Source organism: Ursus maritimus, unplaced genomic scaffold (assembly GCF_017311325.1).
Source record: "Ursus maritimus isolate PB19 unplaced genomic scaffold, ASM1731132v1 scaffold_24, whole genome shotgun sequence".
NCBI lineage: Eukaryota > Metazoa > Chordata > Mammalia > Carnivora > Ursidae > Ursus > Ursus maritimus.
Genome location: NW_024424897.1, coordinates 1,377,791 through 1,393,846, shown reverse-complemented (window position 1 = coordinate 1,393,846; position 16,056 = coordinate 1,377,791). Strand labels below are relative to the sequence as shown.

General features: G+C 65.6%; 2 protein-coding genes across 3 annotated transcripts in view; one reads left to right on the top strand and one right to left on the bottom strand.

Moving 5' to 3' along the window:
* The first annotated feature begins 8,797 nt into the window (after nt 1-8,797).
* Nucleotides 8,798-15,751, top strand: FSCN2 (fascin actin-bundling protein 2, retinal). 2 transcript variants are annotated; one of them, XM_040640027.1, is made up of 5 exons: nt 8,798-9,623; nt 12,393-12,549; nt 12,871-12,992; nt 13,374-13,541; nt 13,641-15,751. In XM_040640027.1, exons 1-5 carry the CDS (start codon nt 8,798-8,800, stop codon nt 13,844-13,846), a joined length of 1,479 nt encoding a protein of 492 aa, XP_040495961.1. In that variant the 3' UTR covers nt 13,847-15,751. The 2 variants fall into 2 exon arrangements, with proteins under 2 accessions (XP_040495961.1, XP_040495962.1); XM_040640028.1 differs by having other exon boundaries at nt 13,293-13,541.
* Nucleotides 15,586-16,056, bottom strand: part of LOC121105059 — a 3,918-nt gene continuing 3,447 nt past the window's right edge. The window contains exon 8 of the mRNA XM_040641192.1: nt 15,586-15,654. Within this exon, the coding sequence (XP_040497126.1) occupies nt 15,586-15,654 (69 nt within the window). The remainder of the gene's footprint in view (nt 15,655-16,056) is intronic.

The following is a 16,056-nucleotide window of genomic DNA, read 5'->3' as shown; positions in this document are numbered from 1 at the left end:
GGAGATGCGGCATCGGCCCCCCTCACCGCCGCTTCCCCCAGAGGTCACCTCTGGTCCGGGCAGAGTTCTTACTCTCGGTGAGCTGCACCCACAATCTGCAACAGGGAACTAAGGGTTAAACCCAGGAGCCCAGGCCTCCAGCTGCTTCACATGGTCCCATGGTCCCACCTCTCCACATGGCTGAAGCCGGAAACCGGGGTGCCGCCAACAGCACACCTGCCCTGGAGTCTGTCCGGCCGGCTGCCTGCCTCCTACTTCCCCACAATGAATGTTGCAGATCAGGTCCCCCTGCTCCTGGTGCCGGAAGCTCTGGCGGTGGGCTCTGTCTGACCTCACCCTTCACCTACTGTGTCCCTTGCTCACTGCCCTCCAACCCCAAACTAGTGCCCGGCTGTTCCTCTGCCAGGAACATTCTTCCAGTTGGCTGCCTCTTCCCTGCAGGCCTCCGGGCCATGCACCGGCCTCAGGTCCAGTGCCCCCACCTGAATATTTGTTATTTACTGTGTGTCCCCACCCTCTGCCCCACAGGGTGGGTTCCCAGGCACAATGGTGAAGCCAGTGTGTCCCCCCCATGACTGGAATAATGCCTGGCACCTACAGGACTGCAGGAAGCGAGGGAGACAGGAGGAATGAAAAGGGAGGGGCTCCCAGCCCTAGAGGGACCTTCCCTGAGGGGCTGGCCCAGCTGTCCCCCTACCCTGACTCCAGTGTGCAAAAAGGGGGATATGTCTCTTGGGCTGAGAAGGAAGGAGCCCCAAGGTCTGACTGCCCCCTGAGACCCTCTCCCCCCAACCCCCTCCCCCGGCGCTGGTTGGCTCTCGGTGCAGCAGGGGACAGTGCTGAGGGGGTGGGGCAAGGCATAGAGAAGGTCCAGACTAACCCTGTGCCTCCCTCTCTGGCCCCGGACTTTGGGGAGCGCGCCCGGCCGGCCGAGCTCTCCTGACTTAGACTAGGTCAGGGCCCCGCGCGGCAGGTGTCCCCACCCCCAGGACTCCTGGCGCCACGCCGACGAGTAGGAGGCGGATCGGGGCGGGAATACGGGCAGGAGGACGCTGCTCTGGGCGCTCCGTCCTCCCCGCCACTGTCCCGAGGGCTGGCAGAGTGGGAGGAGGCGGGGCCGGGCTGGGGTTGAGCCGGGGCTCCGGACGGGTCACCGGGCGCTCTCCAGCGCCCTCCTTCCTCGGCCCAGGCTTCCCAGTAAAGGTTCGCGGCGCGCGGGGGGCTGGCCCGGCGAGGGGTGGGCGTGATTACTCTAGGCCCCGCCCACCCCACCTGGCTCTGGGTGCGGGTCGGCTGTTGGGGGGCGCGGAGGAACCCCGGTGGGTGGGCCCCCAGGCCCTCGCTCACAGATAGCGCCCGAGGCCACGTGTCCCTATTTGGTAAGGGGGCGGTGCCGGGTCACCAGTCCTTGCGCCCACCCTACCCCCCCCTCGCGGGGCCCTGCCTCCGGGAGCTGGATCACGGCTCTAGCTTTCCCCGCGCCCTTTGAGGTCAGTGCTAGTGACCCCGGACGGAAAACCAGTGGACGGCCGAGCTCGGAAGAGGCTACCCCAGAGGCGGTGCAAACTGGGGCCGGAGACTTGGGGCGCCCTGGCCTGTCCGGATATGCCCCATCTCTGGGGATGCGAGCAGGCCCACATGGGGGCCCTGCCACCCGCAGTCCTTCTGCGCTCCCCCTGTTAGCTGCTTTCAGACCTGGCACCAGAGCCCCTTCCCGCTCACCGCACCCCCTATCTCGTCCGCCTCGGCGCGGTGCGGGCAGGCGCGGCACCCTGGCCCCTAGGGACGGAGGAGGCGGAAGCAGGGCCCGTACTCAGCACGCACCTCTCTGGGTTGGGCACGGGCTGGGAACACGGGACACTCCCCAGGGGCAGCGAGCTTGACGGCCTGGGCCAGGAGATGGCGCCCAGCCGCGAAGCGGGCCCGGTGCTATACCCAGGTGGGCCGCCAGGTGGGTCCCGCTAGCAGGGCCGGGCGCCCGGGGCTGGGCGAGGAGTCCGGGCTGCACCTGTCTGTGCCGCCCTCCCCCCAGGGCGATGGCCTCAGCCCTCCCCAGCGCCGGGAGGGACCCCACAGCCACTGACGGGGTTGGGGAGGCGCCCGGCTCTGCTGGCCAGCCCCTGAGTCACTGCCGCCAGAGAGTGATAGGAGTGGCTGGTGACCTCAGCCAGTGCTGACGCAGGGAGAGAAGGTGGGATTGGGGTCAGCCAGCACCCAGGCAACGGAAGAGGGGAGGGCCGGGGCCTTGACTCAGCCAGACGGGGACAGCCCACCCTGATGACCAGGCACCTTTGGTCCACCCCAAAGCCCGGGCGGACCTGGACCTGACATGTATCTGTTGAATACACAGGGCTGGCCCCCAGGGGCTGGGGATGTGGACGTCCCAGCTGCCCTGTCCGGTCTGCGTCCTGGGAACACTCAGTTATTTCCGCAGCTAGGACCCCCCAGACAGATGGCCATTGATAACCAATTCAGAGAGACGAAAGGGGGCTCCGAGGCTGAGACAGGTTCCAGGTCGCACAGCAGGAAAGGCAGAGCCAGGATCAGACCGGAGGGACTCTAGAGGCCGCTACTCACCCGGCCAGCTACGGGAGGCTGGTGCGGGGGGACAGAGGGGCTGAGTTTATTGCACTCCTCCAGGGCCTGTCCCAGGGCTGTGAGCTGCAGGGCTAGCCCCAGGCAGGTGGGAGAGGGCGCTGGAGTGCCACACCCGGCAGTGGGGAGCCACAGAATGCTGTGGGGGGTAGTTTGGGGAGGGGGGGGTCCATGCTGAAAATGGGCCCCTGGACTCTGAAGGCCTGACTCCCTGTCTCTTGCCTAGACTGTCGTTCGGGGAAATGGGCAGTTTGAGTCCTGATCCAACATCCAGGATTGTTTTGTGTTTCTCTGGGAGGTTTTAGGCCCTTCTCTTCATTTCTGCTGCTGCTTTGACGTTTCCGGCTGTGCTCCTGGTGAAGTCCCCTTCTTGTCCCGACCACTTCCAGCCCCTGGGCACACAGTGGCCCTCGGCTCTTGGGACAGTTCTTGCATTTTCTTTCAATTTCATTCCTGGTGGGGTTTTTTTTGTTTTTTGTGTTTTTTTTTTCTGTTTTTTGCTTTGGGCTTTCTGATAATGGGGTGTCATATCTCTTCCACGAGGCCTTCAATGCCGCCACTGTTTCTTTGACCTGTTTTTCCCGCAGCTTTCTGGGATATTTCTTTGACTTCTTCTGACCCTGCAATGGAATTTTTTATCCCAGTTATTATAGTTTCTAACCCTTTTGTTTTGAGATAATTTCAAACTTACTAACTTTCTAACATTTACCACACTTGCCTTATTGTTCTTTTTATCTGTCTCTTCACTTCGGAGCCATTTGGGAGCTGGTCCCAGACGCTCCGCCCTCCAGGCCTTCCTATCTCAGCGGTTTTTCCTGAGAATGGGGCATTGTCCTGCGGGACAACAGCGGGGCGGCCCACATGCCGCGATTCAGCAGGACGCTGCTCGTCTGCGGTCTGTGTGTTAATGACAGCAGTTGTCCTGACTTAGTCGGGGGCCACCTGTGTCACCCAGGTGTCACGCACCATCCCATGCAACACCCCTAGGCTTCTCTCCCACTCGCGCACCGCGGAGCAGCACTTAGCGGTGCGCGGATGCTCCCGGGAAGTAGCCCGGCACCGAGGCCTCGGGCGGTGCTCGGCGCTGGCCCCCGGGAAGCCGTCCAACACAGGAAGGTGAGCACGTGCACAGCCTTTGCTGCCATAGGACGAGGAGGCGCTCCATTTCTGTTTTGTCCCAGAGTCCCTCTTGGATCTCGAGCAAGGTTTCGGGCACGCAGTCGGTACTTAGTACATGCCTGTGAGGGTCAGTGTGAGGGATCTGGTTCCGTCGTGACAGCACAGTGCTGGGGTGTGCGGGGGGCGGCCTGGTCACCTGCAGAGCTGGGGGCTCCCGACTCTCTGTGCCTGGTGTGTCTCGAAGCCCGGGTCAATGGTAAATAGCCATCTAGTTTCTCGGAGTTGATCTGGTCCTGCTTCTGAGCCCCGTGCAGCCAGGGACTTACTCTCAGATATTCTTGTGAATGCTCCCCTCTTGCTCCAGAGATATGCAAAGGTCCTGGGGTCTGGGTGTTGGATGACCACAACAGTCACAGAGCGTCTGGACATGCTGGGTGCCCCGTCCTGCCCTCATGGGCCCTTCAGGGACTTTCAGCCTTGCTGGGGCCCTGGGACTCCTGCCCAGAGGCCTTGGTCCCTCTCTCTGTGTCCCCTCCCCTCTAGAAATAACCACCCCTTCCTCAGGACTTTATGATTTTACAAGAGACAAGAGCCAGGAGACTATACCGGCTTTCTACCCAGACAGCACCAAGGGCGGGGGGGTTCCCCTCCCAGCCAGCAGCTCACCCCTGCAGGCGGGAGGGGGAGGGCCGCACAGCAGAGGAGCCCATGAAAACCAGTATTTCAGTGAGCTGCCCTGCCTTCAGGAGTGGTGGGGGATGGGAGTGGGGTTGGGGATGGTGAGGGAAGGGAGCGATCTGAGGGGAGACGGATGGTGGGGAAGGGGAGAGGCAGGGGGTGGGTTTTCACGTGGACGGACCAGGCCCAGGCCGGGCACCGCCCAGCAGCGTGAGATGCGGAGCCCCCTCCCCACACTCTTCATTCCAACACTGCCCTCTCCTTCCTGCCCTGCAGAAGGGAGCCTGTCACCCTAAACCTCCTGCAAGCCTCCAGTAAACCAACCCAGGCCCCGCCTGCCCTTGTAAGTGGAACTTCAGAGTGGCCGAGCTCCACCATGAAAAAATCATGAGGCAGCCAAGCCCTGGGCCTGCTTTCAGGAATAATGTGGGAGGCTGGGCCCTGGGTGCTGGCCACGCTGGACCCCGGGAACCGACGCTGGGCCTGGGAGCAGGCAAATCAGGGCCTTGGGCTGGGCCCAGCTGTGTCTGGGCCAGCAGGAAAGCCCTTGCCTCGCCCTGGGTTGGGGCCGAGGAGCCCTGGGGGCAGAGGCCCAGAAGGGGGCCGGTCAGAGTAGCCTGGCCACAGGAGGGCACAGTGCCTGGGGCAGAGTGGGACGGGAATGCCGACTGGAGGACTGGAGCCGCAGCTGGCCCGGGGCTGAGGCGGGGGCACAGGAAAACAGGGCGGGGCACTGGGGATTTCCTCTGTGTGAAGTAATTCTGAGACTCATTGGCCTGTGGGGAAGGAAGGGCCCAGCAGGCATTGCTCCAGCAGGGGGCCAAGACCTGGCCCTGGGACAGGTGTGGCCTGGGGAGGTCCCTCCATCCTGGGCCGTTTCCCAGTTTCCAGGGCTCCAGGCCAGCAGAAGTGGGGAGCCACCCCCTCCCCCAGCCGGCATACACATGGGGCCCGTGCCAGCTCACACCACCAGCAGCAGCATTGCCCGGGCATCCAGCCGGGTACACACGCCAGTCGCCATGGCAGCACGCAGCGTGCTGGGCAGGAGCCCGGGCTGGGCTGTAGCATCCAAGGCCAGCAGTGTAGATATGCGCGACTGGGAGTCCTTTCCCTGGTAGCCCCCCCAGGGGTCTGACCGGGGTGTGGGGGAGACAGGCGGGTGGCCAGGCCTGCCCATCCCCCAGCATCCCAGGGAAAGAAGAGTTTCCTGAGAGCTCCAGGGTTGATGCCAGGCGGCTTCAAGGCCCTCTCCGCTCCTGGCCTCAGCTGGACCTCACTAAGAGGGACAGGAGGCCAAGGATCTCCCCCACCCGGCCTGCTGGGAGCTTCAGAGAGCTGGAGCGACCCCTGCCTTGTAGGCCCAGCTTCAGCCAGCAGCGTCCGGGGAGCTGAGTGGGTGAGGTGACTTTGGGTACCCCCGAGGGCATCCTGGACAGGCCACGGGCCTTGCGTGCCTCACGTGGCTGGCTGTGTGGACCCCCTCTGGCAGGGGCACATGCGACCCTGAGAGGAGTGCTCCCTGTCGGTCGAGGACACAGCCCACCACAGGCTCTCACGAGTAGTACCTGACGCGGAGTCCCTTGTGCGTTTCACAAGCTAATCGCCCTGCTGGGCAGCCACGAGCGGGCTCTGAGGCTGGGATCCCACGAAGCATCTCCAGGGCCAGGGCCGGCCCAGCCCCTGACCATGCTCCCTCTGTGCCACCCCATCCGTGTGCACCTTTACACATGCGCCCACGCTGGCGTGCACATGCCTCACTTCCCTGCAGAGGCTCAGTGCGTGGAACGTTCCCAAGACCTACTGTGCGCCAGAGCCTTACGGGGGATCCAGAAAAGAACCGTGACCCCTAGCACACATCTGGGCTTGGATCTTGGGTCCTGGGGGGCGTGTGGGGAGCAGTCCATGCAAACTCCCTCCAAGGAAGCCTGGGCTGGGAGACCCAGCTCTCATTGGGGCCGAAGCAGTGCCCCCTTAGGTCACCCTGTGAGTCAGCGCCAGGCAGCCCCACCCTATGCCCAGCTGGGGCTGCAGGGCCCCGGCACAGAGAGGCCACAGCCAGGTCTGGCTCTGCCACCGAGAGGCTGCCTGGAGCCAGGCTCACTTAGCGCCTGGCAGCTGGGCTTCCTCCCACTGGGCACGTGAAGCCCGTGAGCGCCCTGCCAGCGCCCGTCAGCGCGGATGAAGCCTTCGTGCTAATCGGGCATCCCGGGCTCCTTCGGAGCATAGCTGGGAGTTGGGGGGACCGTGGGCACAGCTGCCCACAGGCCCCCCTGCACAGACGAACTGAGCAGTGCATCGAGCACCTGCTCTGTGGGTGTCCCTGCAACCCTGGGAGGTGCAGAGAGTGAGATCCAGTGAGAAACAGGTGTGGACGGCATCACGGCTCGTACCCCCGAGCCAGGGACGTTTCCCTGGCATCGAGGTTAAGCCTACACCCCTGAGACTTGGAGGATTCTCTATGGGCACTCTCCGTGGGGAGGGGGTGCTACCCCTGACCGCATCTCCCTGCCAGTGGGCGCCTGGCACGCAGCCCAGCCAGGCACACAGTTGATGCCCCATCGACGTGTGGGGGTCGCAGAGATGGACCATGCTAGCGGTCAGGGAGCGCTAGACCAGCCCCCCTTGGCCAACCTGCAGCGTACACTGTGCTGTTGGGGGGATCGGTGGCCAGGTGTGTCCCAGAATCCCACTCTGACCCCAGTGAAGGGACAGGTCTCTGTCTCCTCAGTGTCTGCCTCGCCTGGTAGGGCTGCTGCCCCGGGTTTGGAGAAGGAGGAAGGACTCCTGATCTCATCTGCCCTGCCCGCCCCCTGGGACCCGCACATCCAGCCCAAGGCCCTTGCACGTGGCTGGACGCCCACAGCGTGGGGCCCTGTCACCGCCTCGAGAGGGTGGGAGCGGTGCTGCCTGCGGCATCAAGGGCCCACAAGGCTGTGGCTGGAAATGCCCGTGGCCACGGGCCCATTCCCCCAGGGAGGCCTGAGGGTCACACACTGCTATGCGGAAGAGGACACCCAGGCTGGCCCAGGCCCAGGCTGGGCAGGTCTGGTTTCACTACTTGGCTCCCAGCCCCTGAGGCAGGTGCAGGAGACAGGCAGGCAGGGTGCGGCCAAGCAGGACCCGGGCAGGTCCCCAGATATGGCCCCCTTGGGCCCAGGGAGGTGGGAGCCTAGCCAGATGGGCTCAGAGGCTGGGACTGGGAGGCGCTGGGGTCAGGGCTGGCCACCTTCCGGCTTCTCCTAGCCTGCAGGCCACACCCCTCTGCTGAGAGGGCTTTGCCCCTACCCCCGGGACCAGACCCTGTGAAGACACTGCAAGTCAGGCCAGTCCCCCAGCACCGTGAACAGCGGTTAGGGGTCCCCAGGCCCACGCAGCAAGGCTGGGTTCACCATAGCTCACCCACGGAAGGGGAAGCAGTCTTGTGGGCTCCTTGAGGTGCTTACGGCACAGGGGTCAGCCCGAGGCCTGGTCCTCTGACCCCGGGTCTGCTGGCCTGCCACCTTCAGGACGTTACCTGCTCCATGCTTACACTCTCGGGTCACCTCCCCGCTGCCTGGTCCTCCAGGTCGACCGGGGGCCCTCTCCTGGCCCCACACAGTCAGGCCGCCTGGCCCAACAGGACTGCGACCCTGCCTTGGGCCTGGATGCCACGGGTGCCGGGATGGGGGTGCCTGGGCACACCTGGACGCTCCCCGGCACCATGACCCTGGCTGCCACTCTCCCAGCCCAGGCCACCCTGGGGGAGATGTTGGGCCCAGGGCTGCAGGCTTCGGCCGAGGAGTGGCCGAGGGGGACGGTATGGGAGTCCAGCTCCAGGCTGCCGGAGTTGGGGGGCCTTGCCGGGCTCCTGGCGGCAGGAATCAGAGAGGCAGTAACTGGATCTGGCGGCTGCCGAGGGTGGAGGGCTGCGATCGGGTTGCGGCCCCACAGAGTTTTCCACCAGGCAGTTCTCTCCACACTGGGAAGGAGCTGGGCTGGGCTGGTGAGTCTCTGCGGTGGGTTTGGGGGCTCTGACGTGGGGGGCAAGTAGGAGAGAGCCCAAGAGGCACAGGGGCCAGGAGGCGGGGCGCGGGGCCCGGCAGGCAGCCGCCAGCGAGGACAAGGAGGTGGTCAGCCCTCAGCGGGCGGAGCTCTCCACCCCTGCAGGCCTTGGGGCTCCGGCCGCTGGTGCAGTCCGCGAGTGGCTGAAATCCAAGCTGGGGTAACAAAAGGCAGTCGCTGTCCCTAAGCCGGCACAGCTCTGATCCGCCCTCCCACCCGCCCTCCGCTGCCCGCGGGCCTGCAGCCACTGGTCGGAGGGCAGCGGGTCCATGACGCCGGCCAGGCCTCTGGGGGACCTCGGGGGCCGTGAGCACACAGAGAGCACTCCCCAGGCCCCTCGCGGGGCGCCGGGCCAGCCCGGAAGATGCCCACCAACGGCCTGCACCAGGTGCTGAAGATCCAGTTCGGCCTCGTCAACGACACGGACCGCTACCTGACGGCCGAGAGCTTCGGCTTCAAGGTCAACGCCTCGGCCCCCAGCCTCAAGAGAAAGCAGATGTGGGTGCTGGAGCCTGACCCGGGGCAGGGCACCGCCGTGCTGCTCCGCAGCAGCCACCTGGGCCGCTACCTGTCCGCCGGGGAGGACGGGCGCGTGGCCTGCGAGGCGGAGCGGCCGGACCGGGACTGCCGCTTCCTGGTCCTGCCGCAGCCCGACGGGCGCTGGGTGCTGCGGTCGGAGCCGCACGGCCGCTTCTTCGGCGGCACCGAGGACCGGCTGTCCTGCTTCGCCACGGCCGTCTCCCCGGCCGAGCTGTGGACCGTGCACCTGGCCATCCACCCACAGGCGCACCTGCTGAGCGTGAGCCGCCGGCGCTATGTGCACCTGTGCCCGCGGGACGACGAGATGGCGGCTGACAGCGACACCCCCTGGGGCGTGGATGCGCTCGTCACCCTCATCTTCCAGAACCGCCAGTACTGCCTCAGGGCCTGCGACAGCCGCTACCTGCGCAGCGACGGCCACCTGGTGTGGGAGCCCGAGCCCTGTGCCCGCTACACGCTCGAGTTCAAGGCGGGCAAGCTGGCCTTCAAGGACCGTGACGGCCGCTACCTGGCGCCCGCGGGGCCCGCCGGCACACTCAGGGCGGGCCGCAACACGCGGCCGGGCAAGGACGAGCTCTTCGACCTGGAGGAGAGTCACCCGCAGGTGGTGCTCGTGGCCGCCAACCACCGCTACGTGTCTGTGCGGCAAGGTAACGTGGGCGCGGCGGGCCGGCCACGCTGACCTCGCTGTGGGGGCTCACTCGGGGAAGGGGTATCGCGTCCTCGCGGGTGGCAGCACACGGTGCGGGTGGCCTTGGGCCACGTGCGGGGGTCCTGGCAGAGGGCTGCTGGCTTCAGAGTCGGGAGGAGGGGCTCCTTCTCAGGACCACTGAGCCCTGGGTGTGCTGGACGGCTGCCGAGTGCAGGACCGCAGTGCCCAGGCCTGCTGCCATGAGGGGCAGGAGGGCAGGTCCCGCCACCCTGGGCTGGCGCCCCACCCCCTGCTCCCCCCTTCTCTTCTGCTCCATTTTCTGAACTTTACAGGAAATTGGGGAGAGGGCCAAGGACAGGGCAAGGAGCCAGCAGGAGTGCAGTGGGCAGGGCTCTTGTGCCCACACTGCCCTGCCTGACCAGTGAGGGTCCTCACCCAACCCAGGAGTGGGGTCCCTCCGGTCTGGTGGCCCCCCCTGGGGCCCGGGCTTCTTGGTGGAAGGCATGGTCTCTGCCGGGCGGGTGCAGCCTGGCTCCCCATCAATCCTGGAGCATTGACCACCTGCCTCGTGTGACCAGTGGGCCTTTCCACACGTGATCACACGCCTGTGAGGTGAACACAGGCAATTCCTACTTCCCTGAGACGAAGCTGAGGTCCCAGAGTGGCCCCTAGCTGGGCCCAGGCCAGCAGTCGCAGCTGCCCCCCACTTGGGTCCCTGGGTCTGTGCCCCCAGGAGTGGCCAGACACCTCCTGACCTGGCCCACTGCCACCCGCCAGTCCCGCTGGCCGAGGCCCAGCCATGAGCACTCAGGAGGGACCCCCCCGCCCCCAGCCTGCAGTCAGGGATCCCAAGGCCAGTCCTGCACTGCGATAGGCTCCACAAACACCTCCTAACGCCTGTCTGGAACATGGCCAGGTCCTGGGGCACGACGGACAATCAGTCCTTGTCCTTCCCGGTGCAGGCCCTGCGGTCTGGCTACACCCCTCTCTGGGCCGTAGGAGGGCCCCGTGGTTGGTCTGCCAACCATGTGGACCGTGTCCTCTGTGAAGCAAGGGAGGTGTTGGACACGAGAGCGCTTGGACGGGTCCAGGTGGCGAGCAAGGCTGTGGTGCCGCTGGCGGGGGGGGGGTGCTGCTGACAGCGACAGCGCTGGTACTGATGGTCAGGGATGGTGCCGTCCTTCCCTGGACCCGCTGCATCTGACTGTCTCTGCCACTGAAAAGGCCACAGGGACCCCGCATCCGTGGGCTCGCTTCCTTTGCAGTAACCCCAGGGCACGGAGCCGCCCATGAGCCGCTCAGATGCTGACTTGGCCTCGAGCGGTGGAGGAAGCAGGATGTGGCGGGTCAGTCCCAGGGGAGGAGGCCGCGGGAGCGGCCTTGATCCCAGGAGGGCCGGGGGGGGGGGGGGGGAGAGGTCCCAGGCAGGACACCATCGCTGGCTCAGTGGCATCCTCAAAGCCCTTCAGTCTCCCCACCTCGTGGAGCTGCTCACAGGGGACAGCTCTGACTCGGGCTGGCGGCCTTGTGGTCTGCTGCCAGTCCAGCAGACAGCGGTGTGAGTCGGAAACCCCTCGGCTGCAATCTGTGCGGAGCGGGTGTGTGGGGCGATGCTGGGATGCCAGTGGGGTTGGCCTCAGAGTGGCTGCGGTGCAGGGGTGCACCCCAGACTCAGGAGCCCTGGCCTCCTGCACCCTCAGCACCTGCACACGGCTCTCCCACCTCCTTGGTCTGTTTCAGCGTCGCCTTCTCCATGAGCCATCCCAGCCAGGGCCCCAGCACCTGTGGGCACTGGACCAGCCGTCGTCGTCTGGGTTGTTACCGCGGATCACGTGCCTGGGGCATCAGGCGCTCACTTAGTTCAGTGCTGCTGATGGGGGGGGGGGGATGGCGGTGATCCATGCAAAAAGGGGACAGATCCTTATCTGGGCAGCTTTGGAGGGGGCAGCCCTGGGAGCTGGTGAAGGACGGCAGGTCTCCTACCTGCCTGGGACAGGGCTGGACGGGATCTGGCCCCGACCCTCAGGCCCCCACTTCCTCTTGCTCCACCAGCTGGACGCGCTGGAGCCGGGCCTCGTTGGGAGCTCTGTGACCTGCCACACCACTGGAAACAGTGTGGTTAATTGGAACATACTAGGGAGACTCCAGTACCTGCCCTCTGCCCCCCCACCCTGGGCATGGATACCCCCAGTTCCCCCCTTCCAAGAACCCCAGGCAGAGCCCCAGATAGCCTTGCCCTCCCTCAGGGCTCCTGGGAGACCACACAGGTGAAAAGGGGGCTGGGGGGAGGACAGTGGGCCAGGCTCTACTCGGTGCCCAGGAGAGGACCCCAGGCCCCAGCTGTGCCCTGGACCATGGCTTAGGGAAGAAGAGGGACCCCACTGTGCCCACGCAGTGGCTTAGGAGTGAGTTATAAATAGAGGCTGGTGTAAGTCCTAGGTCGAGAGGGCGGCAGCAAGCAGATTACCTGATCAGCAGAGGCAGGGGATTTGCTGGCGCAGAAGGGTCTGGCTCCCGGGGCTGCGGTAGGAGCCAGGCCAAGGACCTTTAGGGAACTGGTTGGAGGGCTCTGCAGTGTGCCCACATGGCCATGTGGGCCCCACCTCCTACCCTCCGAGAAGTGCCTTCCAAATCTTAACTCCAAAGGGTTCTAGATGAGATGCTCTCTGCCTTGAGGGTTGCCCCAAGAGCACGCTTTTCCCCATCTTTCTGCTCCCCTCCCCCACCCAGGGAGAGGCGTGAGGGGCTTCCCATATCCTCCCTCCAGGGGTCAACATCTCAGCCAACCAAGATGAAGAACTGCATCATGAGACCTTCCTGATGCAAATTGACCAGGAGACAAAGAAGTGCACCTTCTATTCCAGCACCGGGGGCTACTGGACCCTCGTCACCCACGGGGGCATCCACGCCACAGCCACACAGGTGTGAGTGCACCATCCCCATCTCCACCACCACCGTCACCACTACCACACCTCCCCCCCACCATGCCTCTCCCCCACCTCCTCGTCACTCCCATCTGCACCAGCACCTCCACTTCCACCATAAGAACCACTGTAGCAGCCCAGCCAAGAAAGAATGCCCACTGGGACGAGGGGCAGCTCTTAATGGTGGTGGGTGTGTCCGTGGAAGGCAAGTGCCTGTCTCTCCCCCAGGGGTTGGTACTGGACCTGAGGGGGATGGGAGAGCCTGACCCTGAGCTCCCAAGGTCTTGCTGCTCTGAGGGGACTTTACCCTGACCTTCCCAGTTCTGCCAACACCATGTTCGAGGTGGAGTGGCGTGGCCGGCGGGTGGCGCTCAAGGCCAGTAATGGGCGCTATGTGTGCATGAAGAAGAACGGACAGCTGGCGGCCATCAGTGATTTTGTGGGTGAGCACTCCTCACCAGTCCCAGGGAACTGGGGCTGGGCCCTCCACCCAGAGACCCCCCCTCTACTAAGAATCGCTCCCTCCTCCCTGTACAACTGCCCAGGCGGCCCTCGGCAGTAGTCACACTTGCTGGTCAAAGCAACCACTCTGGACATCAAGGAGCAATTATGGCCCAGAGCCCCCATCTCCACTGTATATTTGGGGAAGCTGGGGCTCAGTGGTGACAGGCCTCTTGCCAAGGTCACAAGAGGTCATGGCAATGGCAGATGTGGGCCCACCGAGTGGCAGGGCCAAGAATCAGGGCCCCTTCTGCCCCCAGGCCCCACCCAATCTGGGAAGGCAGGGGACGGGCAGTGGCCCCTCACCCCTGACTCCCCGCCAGGTGAGGACGAGGAGTTCGTTCTCAAGCTCATCAACCGGCCCATCCTCGTGCTGCGGGGCATGGACGGCTTCGTGTGCCACCGCCGCGGCTCCAACCAGCTGGACACCAACCGCTCCGTCTACGACGTCTTCCACCTGAGCTTCAGCGATGGCGCCTACCAGATCCGAGGTGCGGACGGGGCAGGGGGCGCGGCGGGACGCATGGCGCGGGGGGCTGCTGCGGGGCAGGGGCCGGGCCGACCGCCGCCGACCGCGCCCTCGCCCCCAGGCCGCGGCGGCGGGTTCTGGTACACCGGCAGCCACGGCAGCGTGTGCAGCGACGGCGAGCGCGCCGAGGACTTCGTCTTCGAGTTCCGCGAGCGCGGCCGCCTGGCCATCCGCGCCCGGAGCGGCAAGTACCTGCGGGGCGGCGCCTCGGGGCTGCTGCGCGCCGACGCCGACGCGCCGGCCGGGGTCGCGCTCTGGGAGTACTGAGCAGGCGGCCCCCGTCCCCCTATTAAACCGTGTCTGTGGCGCAGCGGCTGGCAGGCTCCGTGGCGCGGCTCGCGCGGGGAGGGCTGCGCGCGGAGGGCGGGGTTCGGGCCGTGGCCGCTCCGCCTCCCCACCCGTCAGCGCAGGGGACCCCGGGTAGGGGTGCGTGCCCAGCAGGTGGAACACCCCCGCCCCTCCCCGCCCGGGGCGCCGCACAGCTGCTCCCGGAGACCAAGCGGAGCTCGGGTGGGGTAGGCCGTTCACAGGGTCTTTGGGTGAGGTATCCCCCCCCACGGTTCTCCTCCCCAGGGGCAGGGTCTAAGGGAATCCCCCACGCGACTGAGGCAAAAGCAACCCCACCCCTCCCAAACAGGGTGTGAGTGGCCAACCCTGGGGAGAGGGCCCCTCTCAGCACACACAGGGGGCTCCAGGCCTCCCACTGCCACCCCTTGTGGCTCCCGCCCCCCCCCCACCTTGCCCCAAGCAGGCTAGATGCCAAGACAAGGTCTGTGGTCCGCCAGCTGGCATCCAAGCACTCTGCAGCCCCTGGGGACCCCACCCAGGCCAATGCCTCTTGGATGGGCTGGGTGACCCAGGCCATCAGAGGACAGCCGAGTGGGAAATGTGGAACATGGGGGCTGGGGGTAGGACACGGCCATGTGGCCTAGGGCCTGGAGGGAGGATGAGATCCGATGGCCGGTCCCTAAACCCAAGCCCCTCCCCATGCCTGAGGCCTGAAAACCTCCTCCAGTTTTGGGCCAGTGTGGGCCGGTCAGGACTGGGGCGCTTTGGGAAAGCGTGGGAGGCAGGGCGTGCAGAATGGACGTGCCTGACCAGAGCGGGACACAGGGACCTCCAGCCTCCCCCATCGCCCTCTCAGCCTGGCCTGTTCCTGACCTCACTGCCCTCCCCCTGCCTTAAGGATAGATGGGCTGGACCCAAGGGGTCCGAAGCAGGCTGAGTAAACCTTTCAAGGACCAGACACCAGAGCCCAGAGGAGGCAAAGGGAACAGGTGGCTGACAGAACCACAGCCCGTGCTGCCCCCTGGTGGCATCCAGAGTAGGAGGGTTGGGGGCTCACCCCCCCGGGGCTCGCCACCGGTCATCACTGTGTGAGGGCTCCCCTCTGGCGTCCCGACTCCCCTTTGCTGACCTCTGCCAGATAGCGCACTTTGCCTCAGCCTTTTGCAGGGCGAAGCCCACAGGGCCCACGTTAAGGGAGGCAGGGGAGAGTGCCTGGGGGTCCCCCAAGGGGCCAGCTGGGGTGGCAGTAAGGATGCCCCTGCCTGGGACAAGGCTGGGCCTGTGTGGAGAAGGGTCACCTTCTGGTACCCGGCAGTACACCTCTGGCGGGTCAGAGGTCTGTGTGGGGGATGGCGAGCCACACGCAGCAGAGCTGGCGAGGGACACCTGGTGCTCAGTGTGGCATCCCATCCCTGATGTGGCACTGACAGGGCACCCCAGCACGAGGCTCCCTGAGAAGCTCCGGCCAGGCTGAACTCCGTGCTGTGGCCTGGGTCCCATGTGTCCTCAACCCCTGCCCATCTCCCCTAATTTATAGAGGTTTCACAGGATTCTACTTTCTCTCTTCTCAGCTTGTTGCGTCTCCGTTTCTGGAGTCTAGGTGGCGGGCCTTGTGGAGTGAGTGCCCCCACACCCGCCCCACCAGGGGCCCCCCCGCCAGCAGGCAGGGGGAACGCCCCGACCCACAGCTGGGTCTCCATCCCTGGGAGGATAAGCGCTCACGCCTCTCCGGGGTTACCCTTGTCAGCAGCCCAGCGGAGCCACAGGCGGGTCCGGGGTGTGGCTGCCTGTGTGGGGAGCGGGACGGTGGGGTCCAGGGGCGGCCCAACGAAACCCTGGTGCTGGGGGACGTGCTTCCAGCGCCGCCCTGCCCACCCCCCACCCCCCGTGCCCACCACTGTCCGTTCTCCAGCATGCAGTCTGTGTGGCAGCCCCCCACCCTCCCAACTCGGACTCCCCACCAGCCCCTCTCTCTCCTTGGAAACGGCGTCCATCCTCACTGGGAGGGACTTGTAGGCCCTGCAGGCCGGGTGGGCACTTTGCCCCAGTGCTGGGGGACTCCCTGCTGGCCCCGACCATGGCAAACCAAAGCAGGGTGCATCTAAGCATACCCCAGGGGAGGCCCAGAAATCAGCCCAGAGCTCTGCCCAAACACACACACACACACACACACACACACACACACACAC

What these genes read in the sequence shown, in the direction of transcription:
- FSCN2 (XM_040640028.1), top strand. Translation starts at nt 8,798, where the DNA reads ATGCCCACCAACGGCCTGCACCAGGTGCTGAAGATCCAGTTCGGCCTC. An exon ending in CACGCCACAGCCACACAGGT is followed by an intron (nt 12,550 to 12,870) that starts GTGAGTGCACCA and finishes TGACCTTCCCAG; the next exon opens with TTCTGCCAACACCATGTTCG. An exon ending in TGGCGCCTACCAGATCCGAG is followed by an intron (nt 13,542 to 13,640) that starts GTGCGGACGGGG and finishes CCTCGCCCCCAG; the next exon opens with GCCGCGGCGGCGGGTTCTGG.